Raw genomic sequence first — 18,165 nt, 5'->3', positions numbered from 1 at the left:
ACATGAAAATCAAAGCAAAAAACACATCTGACATCTTTTATTGAATTTAATGACGGTGTTCATGGTAACATGTCTTATGACCACGCATAGAAAGGTTTATTAAACGATTTGTTTGCAGTTGAGCAATTATTTAGTTTAAATTGCACTTCTTTTTTTTATCTACATTTGGCAAACATCTGAATATGTACAATCAATTTCCAGTTTTTATAAAATGTTACACCAACATCATAACAAACCTAACTTCTCGTACCCAACTTTCAACACAATTGCACACACACAAACACTCCAGAAGAGTATTACTAAGGAAAATAAATTACCAACATTTCACACATGAATAATTACCTTTTGCTGCACTGTTTAAGTGGCATTTTGGGATATTGGCCTACAATGACAAATCGCTATTCTCAGATATATTTATCATCCACCCGAAGGCAGGTCACATATCCATTCTAATGTTGTGCATAGCAAGAGGCTACCACCACAAAAAAAGTGGGCCTCTTTTTAAAACACATAAGTGGTCATATCATTGATATGTGCACATTGTGTGTGCAACAGATCTAAAGTTTATATGAAGATTGCCAGATATGGCAACAACCATTCATGACATGAGCATTTTAAAGGAACATGTTAAATAGTCTATGTTCAGAAAGCCATAAAGCCAAATAAATGTAAAAACAAATTTTATATTCTATCCAAAAAGTTGCAAAGTAAAAAAAAAAGATGATCCAACAAGTCAACAATTGAGGATCATACTTTCCAACGTATGATATCTATGGATGTATCTTAAAAAGCATTATTTGCTTTCATCATTGCTTTCCTATGCATAGAGCTCCCTGCACCTAAAGCTCTCTCCATTTTGACTTGCGTCAGGGAAATGAGAGGAGGACAATACAACCAACCGGTTACAATCCTCTGTGCACAAAAACATTTGATTTCAGCAACTTTTCAAATAGTTCAATTAATGTACACCCTTTAGTTAAGCCTGTATCTGATTTTAGATCATTCATAATCCGTCACAAACTCTTTCAACATGCTGTTGAATTTGACCACAGCCAAGGCACAGTGTTGGATTCTCCATCCCAAACCTAAAAATAATAACTTTCACTTTGTTAGATGTACAGTAGCATCGCAGCATAGGTTCAATAACGGCAGGTTTCTCTGATTATGCAAACTTCATTACAAGCATAGTGAGAACATCATTTGTGTGTTTGGACTGAAACACTTTCTCATGAGACGGACTGGTTGGAAAGTATTCTATGAAACAATACTTTTGGGGGGGATGGGATGTGAAAAAGGTGTGACCTCTAGTGTGTACTGGACGGATAGGCGTTGAATTGTAAACTCCCAGTGTCCTCTCTATACAGGGACGCGCTTCGCTTCCTCTTCTCATAGTATTACTATAATACACACATATTCAGAGTTTGATGGCCGAGAGAAAGAGCGAGGGAGAGCCAGAGCGCGGGACGCAATCACTTTTGAAAAGTCAGTCGAAAAACAAACGGGTGCCATAGCCCAATGGTCCATGACATTCATCGCGGGCCAAGAGTTCACGAATGTACAAACAACCAAAAGGAAAACAGCGGGCTAACAAGCAGAGTGCAGGGACGGGGTGTGTCTGCCGTCACTGGTGGTGGTTCAGAGCTTGTTGGCGTACAGCGTCTCCTCGTCGCTCTCGCTCTCGTCCTGGAACTCGTGGCCCAGCAGGGCCTTCTTGGAGCCCATGGAGGTCAGGCGGATCTCGTCCTCGTAGTCATCCCGGTGCTGACGCAGCCGGTGGAAGCCGTCCTTCTGCTGGTTGGACTTGGCCGAACACACACACCAGATGATGCAGGCGGTCACCACCAGGGCCGTCATAGAGGCCGCTGCGGAGAAGGAAGAGGAGGATGTGTGACACACGCATGAATCACAAGCTATGTACATAGACACGACTTCAGGTTTTTCACTTTCTGATCAATTGAATGACTGAATATTTTTATGATGATTGACAATATCATATATCCACACTGGTAAGCTTAACATTCCTTTCCATAATTTGTCAAACAATTTGTCTGATTCAATTTAACATGGCCTGGCACCAGAATACACTGACCCATACACAAACCATGAGAAAATCTAGCTCTGAGATAACTTGTTTGAATTAAACCTAAAATTGATCAACATTTCTTTTAACATTCTTACCTGCCGCAGCCACCACAAACTCTCTGGGCAGACCGAAGATACGGTTGTCCATGATCAATGAAATGATGACCACATTGGCTGCTTCATGGGACGACACCACCACCTGTAAAGATGACCAAAGCGCTCAAAGTCAACCGTTTTTGCGGCATTCACAATTGAACGCTAATTGAAATTAATATTTTATCTTCACTATTTCCTGTATGAATGGCAAATGCATACAATGTGTTGTAACATTTAACCAACTCAAAAACATGAAAAAGTTAAAAAGCTGAAACCAAAGTCAAACATGCAGCTATCCTTACTTGTGACACACACACACACAAACACGCGCCTGTCTAATCGCCTCGTTAAATGGGCTCAATGCTTGCAGGTGTGAACAGAGTGATCAGAGCAGCAGTTGATATGTAGAATGGCTGCTAACAACCACACATTTCCTATGTTTGTTTTGGGAAGACTGAAATCTCTAAGTTTGTATTTCAATTTGCAACACTATATTTTGCAGGGGTGCAGCAAAGCACGCTGTATTCACTTGGTGAGTGAAGTGCAGCCTAAACAGTTGACAAAGCAGTTAATGGGGAAAGATCGGCTAGGTCTCCCATGTCATGCAGTCTCCAGGGTGATTTCCGAGGAAAAAGAAAAATGGTGGCGTCTTTTGTCCTCGCAACCACAAATACAGTGTTGCCAAATTGTAAGTGCATCCTCACTTTTAATCCATTTAAAAAATATATATATTTTACAAACTACAACCTGTTTGAAATCCCTTCTACCCCTTAAACCCTCCCCCCCTCCGTCCAGTGCCACCAGAGGAGTGAGATGTGTCCCTATGGCCTACGACGCAGCATTCGTTGTCCTAAGAAGTACGGGGACGCTATCAAGGAGAGGCCAGACATGCTGTCCGTGACGTGTGATCTGGACCCACTGACGCCCCCCCAGGGCAAAGCCAGCCTCCCGAAACCCACGGCAGAACGCTTCTCCAGGAACGCTGCCGTTCTCCCAGACTTGGAGCCCTCTCAGGGTTCCCCTGCAGCTGGAACGGCCCAGGAAGTGTTGACAACCAATGGGCAGACCACAGAGCCTTTGGTGATCCACGGCTACACTGTGCCCGAGTACCAGCTCGCCTATCACTCTGTGGTGGACTCTCTGCTCCCCCGTGGGGAGACCTACAGCCTGGAGCTGGGCCGGACCATTAAGGAGCACCTGTTTGAGGAGCTGGCCTACCCTACCCTGCACATCTCTGAGCAGCCCGATGGTAGGACGGAGGTGGTGGAGCGCTTCTGTGTGCTCCGCCCCACGCCGTACATAGTGGTGGACGTTAACGGGGAGCCGCCGTGCCATTCGTCCAAATATAGCCAGTAAAAAAAAAATTACTTTGTTACATTCCTTTTGTTGCAATGTTGATATTTACAATGTCAAAATTATTGACATTATTTTCGTGGAACCTTTTCCTTTCATAAACACTTAAATAAATATTTGGTGCAAATTTGTGACAAATTGGGGCTGATAACAGTTGGTCTATTTCTGTTATTAAACATGAAAAAGTTTGCCTTTTTAACATCTCATTTGTTTTTACCTTTGTGCATCTAATATTTAGAGAAGCACATATTTATAATAAGCTTATTTGGAAGTGTTAAACGTTGAAATGATGAAACACTTAAAAATTGAATTACATATATCCCCAAGACTGCTAAGAGGGGTTTATTTAGCATGAAAGCCAACCTCTCTTCCCTGTAAGGACTGTTCTACTCTAAAACCTCAACCGTCTTAACTTCTGATCTGACCCACAATCCAGAGCCAATGCTTTATGAGGTGCTTCTGTACACATACCTTTTGGCGTTGATGTTGGTATCCATCGGCGACGGCTTCGATGTCATGGCTGCCGGGGTCCAGCAGGGCGTGGAAGAAGCCCCCTTCTGCGGTGTAGACCCGCATCCCCCCGTTCATCACTATCATGGCCCTCACGATGGGCTTCCCACTCCTATCCCGCACCACGCCTCGCACGCCCTTATGGGCCTGGGAGAGAACGCAATTGTTCATTCACTGAGCAATATTGTGTGATTGGGAATAGTGAGGTTAACACAATACACACACACGCAAAATGCTATATGTTTTCAACTATAAAAATTGTATCATGGTAAATTACTACTTGCATGTAAGCATTTGCATATGCCTACGTAAACAACTTTCCCCAACCGTATATGTGTGCCTAGCAGATTCCCCCATGCTGCACCTGCCACTGCCCAGTCAAGACCGCGTAATGGGCTCCTCCTCGGAGAGACGTGGACCTTACCTCCACCAGCATGCTGAGAAGAGCCTTCTTGTTTTCCGCCCACAGTGTGGACAGCTGCTCGGCAGGAGGGAACATACAGCAGCCAGTGTACACAGTGATCTCTGGACAATGGCCAAAGTCCACACTGAAGTCCTAGAAGGGCACAGGCGCACACATGACTCACATCTTAACGACCGCCTCCCTGTCTCCAACAGTACCAGGTGGTCACCGAGGCAGAAAGGCCTCCTCTGCGTGTTAATGTGCGAGTGAGACACTACAACCCACCTCCATGCTGCCCATGTGGCTCTGCCTCTCTGCTGCCCTGAGAACCCCGCCTGGAATGGGCAAGGATCGTAAACAATGTACCAATGAGCTACAAAAGAATGCTTAATAATGTGAAAGACAAATCATGATCAATACTGTGAATTATATGATGCTAATCCTATAGCATTAGTTGCTATTGCATACCTTTCCCTGTGCTTGGACACCCGGGGTCCCCGAGGTGCATCTTGGGATGGTTTCTGGCGTACACATTAGCCAAGTACTTCAGAGTGCCCTCCTTTTCAACTGGAGAGAAAGAACATACGACGGATTCAAAAAAGGTTGTTAATGACAAGGACGCCATGGGCCGTCATTCATGTTTCTTCCTTTTCTTAAAATGTATGGAGTTAAAATGTAAAAGGATTTAAATTAACTGTTTGGGTTGTATTACCAGTCTGGACGGGTTTGTCGTAAGGGTAGGTAGCCAGAAGAGCGCCTCCATCTAAAGACACAGACAGCGTTTGGCCCCTCTCTAGGATAAGCTTCATCACGGCTCTGGTCTCTGGCTGGGCCTCCACCGCGTGCTGGGAAGCATTGCCTGAAGTCAAAGCAAGTTTATTTATAAAGCACATGACATTTTGTACGACTTACTCAATGTGCTGAACAAATGCATGTGGCTGGGATCAAAGCAGTAAAATACAGTTGGCTTTCATGCCATTTATAATGAGAGTATATGCAAGAATATCTAAACTTGCGTAGATCAAATACAAAGTAATCCATCCATATCATTACTCTTCGAATCATAAATTTAGAGCTTTCTGTTGACCTTTGACCCTCCACCCCACTTGTAAGGTTCCACACAACTGACCAAAGAAGTCTGTATCCAGGTCTTTGCCGTGGGCGTTGACCATGCCCCGTGAGGAGGTGCACTGCCTCTCTTCGGCCAGCTGCCTACCGTCTGGGTTAATGAGGGGCAGGATGACAATCCGTGTACTGTTAATGAGCTGGCATGGAGTGAGAGAGAGCAAAGGAGAACACTTAGACATCCAGAAATATGACTCAAAACATTGATTACTGGAATTCACATGGATTATCCATGATAAATAGCTAGCATACAATGCTATAGGACCTTAATGATAGGAGACACAATGTACATTCAGGAAAGCAGATGTGACACTACCATGTGCATACAAGGTTTTGGCACTACAAAGATAGGATGTAAAATTGGACAGATGTACTAGAACTGCTCCGGTGTAACATATGATCCTGAGGCCCTCACCCTGGTGATGGCTGGGTTCTTGCCATAGTTCATACACAGGAAGGTTGCAAACTCCAGCAGAAGCTCAGTGCCCACTGGAGCATTTCCATGGATCCCTGCCACAAATCTTATTTTGGGTTCAGATGGCTCCGCCTCCTCCGGCTGGTTGGAGATCTCCAAAGCCCGGATGGTTCGGAACTCAACACTTTGGCCCAGACTAGACATCAGTCAAATGGAAAGACAACGGAAAAGTTAGGAATCCTCACAGTCAGGAATAATTTGAGAATATCTCAAGAAAGCAAAATACTAAGAGATGGGGCCACACTTAGTGTTTTTTTCCAATCTGAAATTATTCTGAATGATTGAGTAGCGTAAACAAACAAACATGGATGCCGTACAGTACCCCTCTGTGGTTATTTGTGCAATGATCTGCATGGAAAGAATGCATAAACGGGCAAAAACAATACAAACAATGTCAACCAGCCTCCTCTAAGTGTTGCTAATTGGCATCACGCACATGGCTGTTTGTTTTGAAAAAATAGTTTTTTCTGGCTTCTCCTTGCGAATACACACTTTTCATTAACTGTTGAAAATACCCCTGTGGATTTGCTTATTTGACTTGCACACAGCACCCGATCATGGATAGACTTGCCTGATAAAATCAAACCTGTTTGATCAAATCTGGACCATGCCGACAGGGATCATATACAGAAAGATCGGCATCTTTCACTAGACATAACGACTACGGGGTCCGACTCTAACGCACGTCTGGCTGACTGGCTCTCCAGATTGTGGAATCAGCCGACTGAAAATCGTGTAGTGTGGCGCCAGCTCCACAGAAAATCAAATAATCAAAATTATTATCAAATTATCCTATTAAATTAAACAAAGCAATGGATAAAGACATTCACTATCGGCATAACTAACACACTATAAAATCTGTCAAAACACATCTTGTAGATAGAAAATATCAGGCATCACAATTTGAAAACCTAGCTTGTGTGAGTGACATTTACTTCCTTACATAAACACTTTAGGTCAAAGTTGGCAGAGGGCTAAACGTATTCAAGCCACCAGAATTTGAAGAGGGTATTAGGAAATCCGGGCAGGTACCTTCGCAGGGAGGTGATCCTGGGGAAGTTGAGGAGAAGGCCTCTCAGGGACTCTGCTATCTCTCTCTCACTCCGGTAGCGGTAGCTGTTCTCTGTGGCGGTGCTCCTCACCAGCTCCTCCAGCCCCTCGCCCTCGGACAGGTACCGGATAAAGTTCTGGAACTCCTCCACCGAGGGGTCCTGGGTGGGCGGCGGGCCCACGGAGCCTTCAGACCCGGTGCCGACGCGGCTCAGTTTGAAGTCCACCACCTCTACTCTGTCTTTTGGGATCGTGGCGTAGATCTTCATCGCTTCATACCTAGAGTGCAGACGGACCAGAGATTGTACAAAACACCATGATGAGTACCGCTCAACTGCAAGCGGGTTTTCAATGGAAATCCACTTGCAATGGAAATTCAAGAAATAGACAAGGAGCATGAGCCTTATTCCCCTAGCGGCCATCTTCCACAAGGTGAGTAAGACCCACAGCCAACATCCATGACTCTTTCCTTACCCGCGGGCCGAGGCGATGAGGCTGAATGTCCCGGGGACCAGCAGCCTCCAGTAGTCTCCCGTCTGGGCCGTAGTGACGTTGTGATCTATGCCCTCAACGTGAATGGTGGCATTGGGGATGCCAGAACCATCGTGGATGTCTGAGACGGTGCCCTTGACTCCCCTGTGGACCTGGTGGGACACACATACACACACACACACAACGCAAAGAATGAGGGGGGAGAAAATACTGAAATACAATAAATAATCGCAGTACATTTAAGAACGGGAATTGATAGGGACCTCACGCTACTATAGTCCAACGATTTTTTTAGGTTATGTTCTACAGGTATTTTTTTTATGAATGTGGTCGAACAGAACAGCACCTACTTGATGCAAATGAATCAACAATACAGCTCCCTCCGTCTCCCACTAAGATAACATTGACAACCTTTTTGGCTTAGATTTGATATAAAAAAAATGAAAAATAAAAATATATATTGCAGAGGCAAAGTATCCCGATTCTAACATGATAACTTTTTCCTACACAGTAAAGTGTGTCACCTGGTGGATGAATTGTAGCATGGCTCGTTGGTTTTGATCCCAGTATTTGGGCAGGTCCTTCTCCCAGGGAAACTTGACACAGCCCAGTTCAATAGTGACCTCAAAGCAGTTGGTGTTCAAATAGTTCCAGTCCTGCATGCCTCCTGAAAGTTAACGCACATACTTCAGAACAACATCCACTCACATTATTTAAAAATAAGACCAAAACCATTTAGCCCACAGTTTCAAGATTGTGTTCAGTATACCTATCCTAAATGCCATGTTATTCTATAATCACTCTCTAATATACATGTGTGTTGCTGGCATGGCCAGACTGGAAAGTGTCAACTGTCAAGAAACTATGGGCTGATATTTGCCTACATAGTCATGTTAGCTGATATGCATCTACAGATTCCTCTGAGTCGACACAAGTGTCTAAATATAGTACTTCATTGTCTGACCCTAGCTATCTTTGTTGTATGCAGGGAACAGGTTAACCTAGCAATTGTAAGTGCTCTGCACTTCATCATGTACCGACCGCAACAAATTGTTGTTTTTCTTTCTACTGACAAATGTACTTATTGTAAGTCGCATTGGATAAAAGAATAAGCTAAATGTCCTTAATGTAATGTAAATGTAAATGTCCAGAGTTCTCTGGGCCGAGGATAGAGTCTTTGTCAAAACAGAGGGACGTACCGGGAACATTGTACCAGTTGGCACCATTGGTGATGCCCTCTCCAAAATATTCCCCAGGGTACAGCTTCTCACAAGGGTGCCCTTTGTGCATCAGAGCGTTCTCCTTCAACACACAAACACACACACAGGCAAATGATTTCCATATCATGTTTTGGAGAGAGCTAGTATCTGAACGTAGAATCTGACCGATGGAGCAGAGGGGGGTTACCTGTGAGTAGGCTCTAGACACCTGGTGGAAGACCTCGTCGTCGGGGCACTTGCTGAACTCCGAGATTCCTTCTCTGTCGTCATCATAGGGGTAGTTAACCACCAGAGAGCCTGAGTTAGAAGGGACGCCGGGGAGAGGAGTGAGGCAGGTTTAAAAAAAAAAAAAAAAATCATCAACAGCGATCCTGCTGAAACCTCAACTAAGAGGTACAGACCCTTTATCGATTTACTATTTATTCATTTAGCAGACATTTTTACCCACATTTTACATTAGATTAATGGGCAGATACACCCTAACCCTAACCACACCAATGTAATGATAAAGATAAAGTAAACTGAGCAACACAAGAATTCTGTCTTTGTAGATGTGTTGAAAAGGTCCAAAAAGTCGACAAAAACACAAACACACTTCATACATGACTATTTAAACAGCAAATGGCCTGTGGTATTCATTAAGTCGGAACTTTGATCGGACATAATCTTAGCAGATTGAGAGGCTACCTCCGTGGAGGTTGGCTGACAGCACGAAGGGGGTGCTCTTCAGCCAGCTCATCACGGCCAACGTCTCCGGCTGCCTCGGCGCCGTGATATTGACAAACTGGTCGGGGAAGTTACGGTTCAGGTCAAAGTTATTGCTGTTGTTCCGTCCCCTGTAGCCTTTCTCGTCCCCTTTGAGGAAAGCAAAAAGGAAGAAAGAGTTCAAACTGGGTTTGGTTTCCTGTAGTTAATGTTGAACTTGTTCTCTATTAGGAGCTGTACAGTGTGGTACGACTGTATACATGACATTAGTAAAAAAAAAGAAATTCTGCCGTGTGAGTGACAGCCTCAGCCCACCTTCCTTTGCCACTTCGTAGCCGTCCGGATTCATAGAGGGCATGATGTGGATGCGTGTGCTGTTGACCAGCTGGGTGACCTCTGGGTCGTTGCCATAGTTACGGCAGAGATACTCGATGAGGTTGAGCAGCAGCTCTCGTCCCACCACCTCGTTGCCGTGCATGTTGCCCACATACTTGAACTCGGGCTCACCTGGTGGGAGGAAATAAGCAGACATCATGTCGTGTTGTTGTCCAGTACCCAGGGTCCAAGTCCAGGGTCCAATCCCTGCCACCCACCAGTGCGGTGGTGGGATAGGTTTGGTCATTTCACAGGTAAAAAAATTCAGGGTTACATATTAGAGGACGATTTCTCCACCCAGGAAGGTAGACACGCCAAATTATGTAAGTTAATTTGGACCATGTATTTACCTGTGGCATGTTGCTTCCCATAGCCTTATAGGGGACGAAGAGGAGTAATGATGTTGCTTCCGATGTTTTAAATTGCTGCCACAACATGATCTTTGCGTCTCTATAAAATCTGTTTCTGAGGCCTTAGATTACTCAATCAACCAAACCAGTTGTAAAACAGGTTAAAAAATTACAATATTGGTAAATGATGAAAACCACACCAGGAACGAGGAAGTACGTGTTACACCATTCCCCCCACCGGCCGCTAATGTCACAGACCTTTTCATTCAGATCAGTTGTGTAACTAACTCAAGTCTACCAAAACATGACACGCACTGTTCCAGAACTACTAGCCTTCACTAACACTCGTTGGTGTTCAGAAAGCACAGCATGACTTTTCTGACAGAGCTTATCCAATCAAACCAACTCGTGGTGCTTGTCAATCAAAGTAATTAATTTCAACCGGAGCCTATAACAAAAGATGCATTGTTCTAGGCTGACATAGCCGTAGTGTTTGTCGTGAAGCAATATACTACCACTACCCTTCTTATATTGCACATTAATCTTAACTCAAGTACTTGAATGAGAGAACTTGCCTGTTGCCATCAGTAATAGATCACAATCAGTACTCAGATAAATGTGTTATGTTATCACAGAGCTTCTGTCAACACTTTCAGGTGAAAAGGTACGTGTCTATCTGGTGTGGTTTATCAAACCCAGAGGTCCCGCATTATTCAACGTCAACCCTGCCTTTCGGCCGGCATGGGGCGTACCCGTAGGAATGGAAACATAGCCGTTGCCCTCATATCCCTGTTCCCTGACATACCATGCTCGTGGACCGTCGGGTTGCCAGAGATGACCATCACGTACAGCTCACGGCCTTGCACGGACCTGCCCACAGAGGAGAGGTGTGCGATGGTGGGGAACTCAACGCTGTGCCTGCGCAGGAACAGCTCCATGTCGGCGTAGTTGTGGTGGCGGAAGTCCTGCGGCATCAGCGGGGGCGTGACCTCTGGGCCGGCGGTAGGAGGGGGAGAGTCGCTGCCGTTCCCGCTGGAGTTCTCCGTGGAAGGGGTGGGTTCAGGTGTGCGGGTGGTGCTCTGGGCGGTGCTCTGGGCAGTGCTCTGGGCGGTTCTCTGTGTGGACGTCGGGGCTTTGGTCGTCAGGGGGACAACGCTCACCGGCTCGCTGGCCGTGGGTTTCACTGTGAAGTTGAGTTCAGTGGCTTTGCCCTCGGTCACTTGGACATTGTGGACCGTTTGGGTCGTGTACCTGTGGGAAGGAAAAATAATCCATGTCAATGTCAATCTAGTTTTGTTTAAGACAAGGAAACACAGAAGCCAAAAACCAAGCAGGAAGTGACTCAAGAAACAAGTTGTTCTTTCTTACGGAAGCAAATCAAAGCAGAACCATCTATAGTTACGAGGGGACCAGAGTGCCTACCCTGGTGCGATGGCTGAGATGTTGTACTGTCCAGGGAGCAGGAGGCGATAGTACTCGCCGTGCCGTCCTGTGGTCAGGTTGTGGTTGATGCCTGCCACCACGATGCTGACATCAGGGAGGCCAGAGCCACTGTTGGCCTCTGTCACATAGCCACGCACCCCTATGTGAACCTTCAAGAAGATAGGATTATGTTGACCGAGACGACTTGGTAGAACTGGAGTTTTGTTTAATTTAGTGCTATGGTATAGAATTGTGAGAGAATTCAGATACAGGAGCAGGTAGGGGTTAGCCTGAGGAAATGAGAGTAGAACACCCAAGCCATTATAAAATTGTCCCTGAGTTACATGTGAAACAATGCAGTTAAAGGACAGAACAAAGACAAAGTTTAGACTGTGAGCGTGCTACAGTTTGGCCTGCATGATAATAAGGTTATTTGCGACAAAGCAACATTCATTTAAATTCACCACGGTTGATCTATTATGACAGCTCTAGTCTGAGAATAAATCAGTTTGATGAATCATTATCAGGTAGTCAACAGGGTCACTGTTCATGTTGTATTGCATTCATTGAATTATTATGCCATTATCATTATTATGCTATCATATTATCGGTGGCATAAAATAGTCTAAACCAAAATGACGCAATTATTTCTGGGACAATATATCATCAAACAAATCATCATACACATACGTGTATTCATACATAATACATACATACACATGATGGTTAGACCTCCTACTCCCTACCTTTTCCATGTAGGCCATCAGCGACTCTCTGTTCATGTCCCACTCGTTCTTGAGCTCAGAGGGAGGGGGGTATTTGCAGCAGCTCAGCTCCATGGTGATCTCCAGACAGTTTCCGTGGAGGTAGTTGTAGTCCTGCATCCCTCCTGAATGACAACACAACAGGAGCATTTCTTCAAATCAGCACGCTGTTATTACACTATACGAGGAGGAACAACATAAGCTGCCGTGCCTGGTGGAGCTGGTGCCCAAATATAAGATATATATAAGGGTATGTACACGGTAAAAACAGCCAACATCAGTTACATTTTACATCCTCTTTAATAATATTTACGTGACCACACGGCTGAAACTCAACATCAAACTTACGTGGCTTTAAGAAAACAAAGCAGAGGACCGTGTGATAGCTGAAGATGTCAAATGAAACCCAATGTAAAACAAACCTCTACCTTCTGGGACAAATATTCTCCAATGTAAACAGACCTCTAAAATAAATATCAAATAAAAAATATATTGTTAAAAATAATTCTGAAAATATCAAAGAAGGTATTTAATTATTTTTTTTGATTTTCATTTTACATATGCCACTAACCCAAAAACGATGGTTTGAGTTAAATTTGTAAAGTACAATTAACACAATCTCTATGGTTTGAGTTCAAATTGTAAAGTTACATTAACACAATCTCTATGGCTTGAGTTAAATTTGTAAAGGTCCATTAACACAATCTTTCTTGGCAGAGATTAGCCATGATGCATTGCATTGATAAGGAATGAGTGCATTCCTAGTTTGACTGAGCAACACACTAGCGTCTGCTCAGTCAAACAATAGACAAGCATGTGCTTGTGCTCCACTAGACCCAACATGTAAAACACAGTGTGGGTCATGAGTAGGCCTGGGCGATATGGCTGAAAGACATATCACGATATAACTTGCATATAACCAATATCAATCATATTGATAACTATTGATAATTGTAATGACCTAAAAATACTAGAAATTACCATGCTGGATTTAAACACTTTAAACACTGTTTAACACTTAATATGACCTTCCACTGTTCTTCATTGATAAATACTCCAATGTCGATACAACAATGAAAAGCACTAAAATATTGTAAATAAGTATGGAACTGTGTTTGTGTAACAAATCCAGCTGCTAGATTCGGTGGTCCAGTCTCTTATCGATATATATTGAATATGTTTTATAATGATATTGATCAAAAGTCTATCACGATACGATAATTTATTGTTTTATTGCCCAGGCCTAGTTATGAGACAATTTTGATTTGGACTAAAGAGCAGACTATGGGGAGTCAGGGCCCACCTTTAGGTAGTAAATAGCACCCAAAGGAGGTGGCTATTTTACTCACTGAAATTGAAGCACTACGCCTATAAACATGTTTGACTATAAACAAGACAGGCAATTTTCTTAGAATTAATTTTCATGGATTCCTCACCCAGAGGCAGCAGAGCATTCTGAACCTGCTCCTATGAGTAATGACCTTAGTCTCAACTTGATGATATAATTTCTAGACAGAACAGAGAAGCTACAATTATTAGGACGTATACCACAGGCATGCTCAAGAGCTCAACATTTAATTAAACTGGGCTGTATCAGGCGTCATTGCCTGCTGAGACTAAAAGCAAACATCCTCTTTTTTTCAGGGGAACAATGCCTTCCCTAAACGTAAATATCCTCTTGCATACAGGATCCAGATGGGCACACCCTGAGCTCCGAACAAACGGCTGCCTTGGCCAAGGCAGCAGCTTTAATCAGCCACTATCACTAGCAAGTTGTGGGTGAACAAAATGTCACTGAGTCCCATTTAAGGATAACTGTCAAATGAATCTGGTTTTACAAGCGACCCATACTAGAGCCAATTCATAAGTGAGATGAGCCAACTCAAAGACCAAGTCTAATGAATTATAAAAGGGATTGCCACATCTCTTGTGAGCGCCATGTGAGCGGGTAACAACCTCTTGATTAAAAACAATAAGGGAAAACAATAAACAATAAAGGAAGATTTAAGATATGTACAATAAAGAAATGAGACAGATTTTGTAATCTAAAATCCACATGATTGAATATGTGTGTGTGGCTAGCTCTGGGCGCCATCCAGCCCTTATACAAAACATCCCTTGAGCTAATAAAACAAAACTAGTCTAGGGGTCTGGTTACCAAAGGCTGCTTCCCACAAATGCTTGGTCATGCTTAATAAGATATAATTAAATTGAAATGTATTTATTAGGATAAACCTCTTGAGATGTTCCATCACATTTTCGAGGAGGTCCCAAGATAAGATAATTAAGTGTTAACTTATCTTATTACATCCAGTTATGCATTCAAATTCATTCGGACAGCGACTGACCACATTCGGCCCAAACTGGCAGAGCCATCAGAGGTCAGTAAGGGTTGTTCTACTAGCCACCACAGACCGTAGCCACTCTGTTACTAAGTGTTAGGATGTATTATTAACTTCCAGTCTTCAATGTGTGCTTATTCCTGTTGACTGGCATTATGGTAAAATAATGTTTAGAAGTCATATGTTAATATTTCCGCAACAGATTTAAAGAAAGTGATTTGTTGTTTTAGAGAAAAAAAGGCACCAATGATTTCCATAATCTGTTGGCCTAATCTTCTAGGCCTGACTCACAAGCTTTTCATTTTTAAACGACCCACAAGACCATCCAGTAGAGAGGGAGAGAGTGGGTGAGTTTGAAGTGTACTAGCCTAGCCCAGCGTTATTCAGTTGAGTTATCTTGAGTCAATGTCTAATGCACAGTGTTAAAGGCATAATATGGACGACAAAGAATTACCACAACTTCTTAATTGAGACCAAATGGGGCAAAATAAGTAATTAGGCATACATAACTGAAATGTTTACAATCAAACAATGACAGATCATGGACCCCCCCTTGAACATAAAGGAGATGGTCTGTGAACATTACAGAGAAAATAAACAAAACCAGGGATCATCTGGTTACAGTTTATTTTCCGGGGGAACTTTTTAAAATCGCAATGATTCATCTTCCGTGATCTAATCCAGGTGACTGCGCATTAATCCAAGAGCAAAACACAAGGATTATCCTGCCATGCTTTTGGAGCGAAAATGAGAGAGAGAGAGAGAGAGAGAGAGAGAGAGAGAGAGAGAGAGAGAGAGAGAGAGAGAGAGAGAGAGAGAGAGAGAGAGAGAGAGAGAGAGAGAGAGAGAGAGAGAGAGAGAGAGAGAGAGAGAGAGAGAGAGAGAGAAATGTAACCAAATCCTCCTGATGCCGATGACTAAAGGTGCCTCTTACGTCACCATTCACCAAGGCCTCCCCCTCTGGATCACCCAGATCCAGTTACTGTCCGCTCGGAGGACACTTGCAACCTATTCACACCACCACAATCTAGAGGGTGGCTGGATATGAGACATGTATTTCCATAGATAGATCGATGGCACATCGTGCAACCGTGTCCAACTGCCATGCGTCCATGTGGGGTGTGAGCGCCTGTCTGAGAAACGCAGGCCGCAGACTCCTAATCTGCCTCTAAGATTAAAGACTTTGTTACAACTACAGTGTTTTGTCTTCAGGCCTGGTTGGAGTGTTTGAATGCTTTCCTGCAATAACTGCCCCTAGACTCTATCCGATGCAAAGGGTTTGTCTTTCGTTGTTTTGCCTGTTGCTGACTGCAAGCTCCATGTGGATAATCAAGGATAATTTGGCTGTATAAAACAGCAGCAGACACTTTGGTTTGTTATTAGTAAAGTTATGAAAGGACTATACAAATATGTACTGTGAGAACATGAAAACCTTTCATGCCATCTTCAAATAAAAAGGCAAATAATGGAGCTTAGGTAAGTCTAGGATTGTTCTTACTGGATTCAAAATTAGGGAGATGTTTCAGGTACTTGTGAAAATAAATATAGCTTTCACAAAAAAACAATCCAACTCATTAATTGGTGCGTCTGCAACAGATCCCTATAGCAACATGTCACCTCAATATACAGAATATCACACAGCCTTCACTACTTCATCTCCATGGCAACCCACGCAGGTATCTATGGTTGGTTGTTCCCTCAATGACAAGACGTCTAGATAAGGTTGAGCTGAACAACAGAATTCTGTCATCAACCTTTTCGGCCCAAATGTGATTCAGCACAAAAAAGTGAAAGTGGTGCTGCAATTACCCACTCTACACAGGGAACAGGGGAACAATAATGACAGGGCGTGAGAATATCCACTACACCCCTTTCCCGTAAGTACCCTGACCTGAATAAAATGGAGGAGAGGAGGGAAGCATCTTACCAGGTACATCATACCACCTGGCTCCATTGGTGATGCCTTCCTTGAAGGTCTCATCTGGATTATCGGGGCAGTTGGGATGGCCGGTCCTCATCACGGGATGGTTTTTGGCATAGACACGGGCCAGGTACCGAAACAAACGGTCATCATCTGAGCGGCTGTATGCACCCTGCATCTGATGGGTGGCCGAGTCATCAAAGGGGTAGCTGGCCACCACGGTGCCACCATGCAGGTTGGCCGAAAGCACAAATCTGGAGGGAAGAAGGTTCAATAGTTTAAACCGGGCCAGTTGAAAATGACAAACAAGTCATTTCAACTAAACGTTAAAATATTACTATAGGTGTGTGCATTATTTAGCATATTTAATGTGAGTCACATATATATTGCCCTGCCTCAACAGATAGTGGCTGTTAAAATGTTTAAACTTTTAAAAATGACATGGCTGATCTCACATCACAATCCATAGTCTAGGTCACAGCTTGAAAAGGAAGATGAGGATTGAAAAGGAGATCATGGATTACTTTCTCACTGACCACACCGTTTTTCAATCTCTAAAAACACTTAATAACTGGATTGGTGGTCGACTGAAATTCCAAAGTGCTCAGCTAGGACTAGGTCCCACAAAACACTGTGATGGGAGCAGGTATCAGGTTAGTCTGATCGGTGTGTATTTACTTTTGCCCGTGCGTGTGCTTGTGTGTGTGTATGATTTCTCCGCTCACCTTTTGGCCAAAATCCATTGAATAACGGACCATACTTCTGGGGCATCCTCTTTAGTAACCTCCGTTTCTCCAAACTGGTCTGGGAAGCTTCGGTTGAGGTCGATGTTTCTTGCGTTTACACGACCGTCATCGGTGCCCCCACAATCGCCCACCACGGACCTCTCGAAGCCGTCTGGGTTCATGCTGGGCATGATGTAAATATCCGTGGTGTTCACCAGCTCCGTGACGCGAGGGTCTTCACCGTACCTGGTCAGCAGATAGTCCACAAGGTACACCAACACCTGCCTGGATATAGTCTCGTCGCCGTGCATGTTTCCAACGTATTTGAACCTGGGTTTCCCCGGATCGTCTGTGTTGGGGTCCTTTGTTATCCGCATGACCCACAGCTCCCTGCCCAGGACGGACCGCCCTACGCTGGACAGGTTCGTGATGTGAGGATATGTATTGGCCATGGATTGAAGAAGCCCCGTCAACTCCGAATAATTGTAATATTTGCTGTAGTCCTCCACTCCCGGTTTGATACGAGTGTCCACACTGGCCTCCCCGGTCCTCGGAGAAACGACACCAATAAAGAGGCAGAAGAGTGAAACGTATATATGAGGCGCCATACTACTACCTGGTTCGCCGTGTTTCCGTTCCTCCTAGCTATTGAACCATACACTACATGTAGGTATATAACGTGTAGGGAGAAAAGGTTATGCTGGTATGCTAGCTTAATGTCTCCTTGTACAAAGACAACAACCTAGCCTATATCT

The 18,165-nt window shown here is 43.9% G+C and overlaps 2 protein-coding genes across 2 annotated transcripts; one reads left to right on the top strand and one right to left on the bottom strand.

The window, feature by feature from the left end:
• Window positions 1-22: 22 nt before the first annotated feature.
• Window positions 23-18,165, bottom strand: cpda (carboxypeptidase D, a). The gene is made up of 21 exons (XM_084466758.1): window positions 17,411-18,165; window positions 16,692-16,939; window positions 12,405-12,547; window positions 11,659-11,828; window positions 11,042-11,487; window positions 9,827-10,018; window positions 9,494-9,661; window positions 8,994-9,103; window positions 8,786-8,888; window positions 8,111-8,253; window positions 7,569-7,738; window positions 7,077-7,373; window positions 5,985-6,180; window positions 5,574-5,709; window positions 5,157-5,303; window positions 4,913-5,011; window positions 4,730-4,779; window positions 4,466-4,597; window positions 4,003-4,188; window positions 2,179-2,281; window positions 23-1,862 (listed from the first exon to the last, which is right to left on the bottom strand). The coding sequence occupies exons 1-21, from the start codon at window positions 18,016-18,018 to the stop codon at window positions 1,636-1,638; spliced, it is 4,074 nt and encodes a 1,357-aa protein (XP_084322884.1). The 5' UTR covers window positions 18,019-18,165; the 3' UTR covers window positions 23-1,635.
• On the top strand, window positions 2,588-3,534 carry LOC311341951 (uncharacterized protein; the record flags this gene model as incomplete). Its single annotated transcript, XM_084466759.1, has 2 exons — window positions 2,588-2,794; window positions 2,974-3,534. 2 exons carry the CDS (start codon window positions 2,588-2,590, stop codon window positions 3,532-3,534), a joined length of 768 nt encoding a protein of 255 aa, XP_084322885.1.

Source organism: Micromesistius poutassou (genome assembly GCF_964030765.1).
Source record: "Micromesistius poutassou genome assembly, chromosome: 4".
Taxonomy (NCBI): Eukaryota; Metazoa; Chordata; class Actinopteri; order Gadiformes; family Gadidae; genus Micromesistius; species Micromesistius poutassou.
This window is presented reverse-complemented; position numbering and strand designations above follow the sequence as displayed.

Bases quoted from the DNA above. Each gene is read 5' to 3' on its own strand.
- cpda (XM_084466758.1), bottom strand. From the start codon at position 18,018: ATGGCGCCTCATATATACGTTTCACTCTTCTGCCTCTTTATTGGTGTC. The intron at 11,829-12,404 runs GTAGGGAGTAGG...ATCTTCTTGAAG, and splicing joins TGATGGCCTACATGGAAAAG to GTTCACATAGGGGTGCGTGG. The intron at 7,739-8,110 runs GTGACACACTTT...GTGTCCCACCAG, and splicing joins TGCTACAATTCATCCACCAG to GTCCACAGGGGAGTCAAGGG.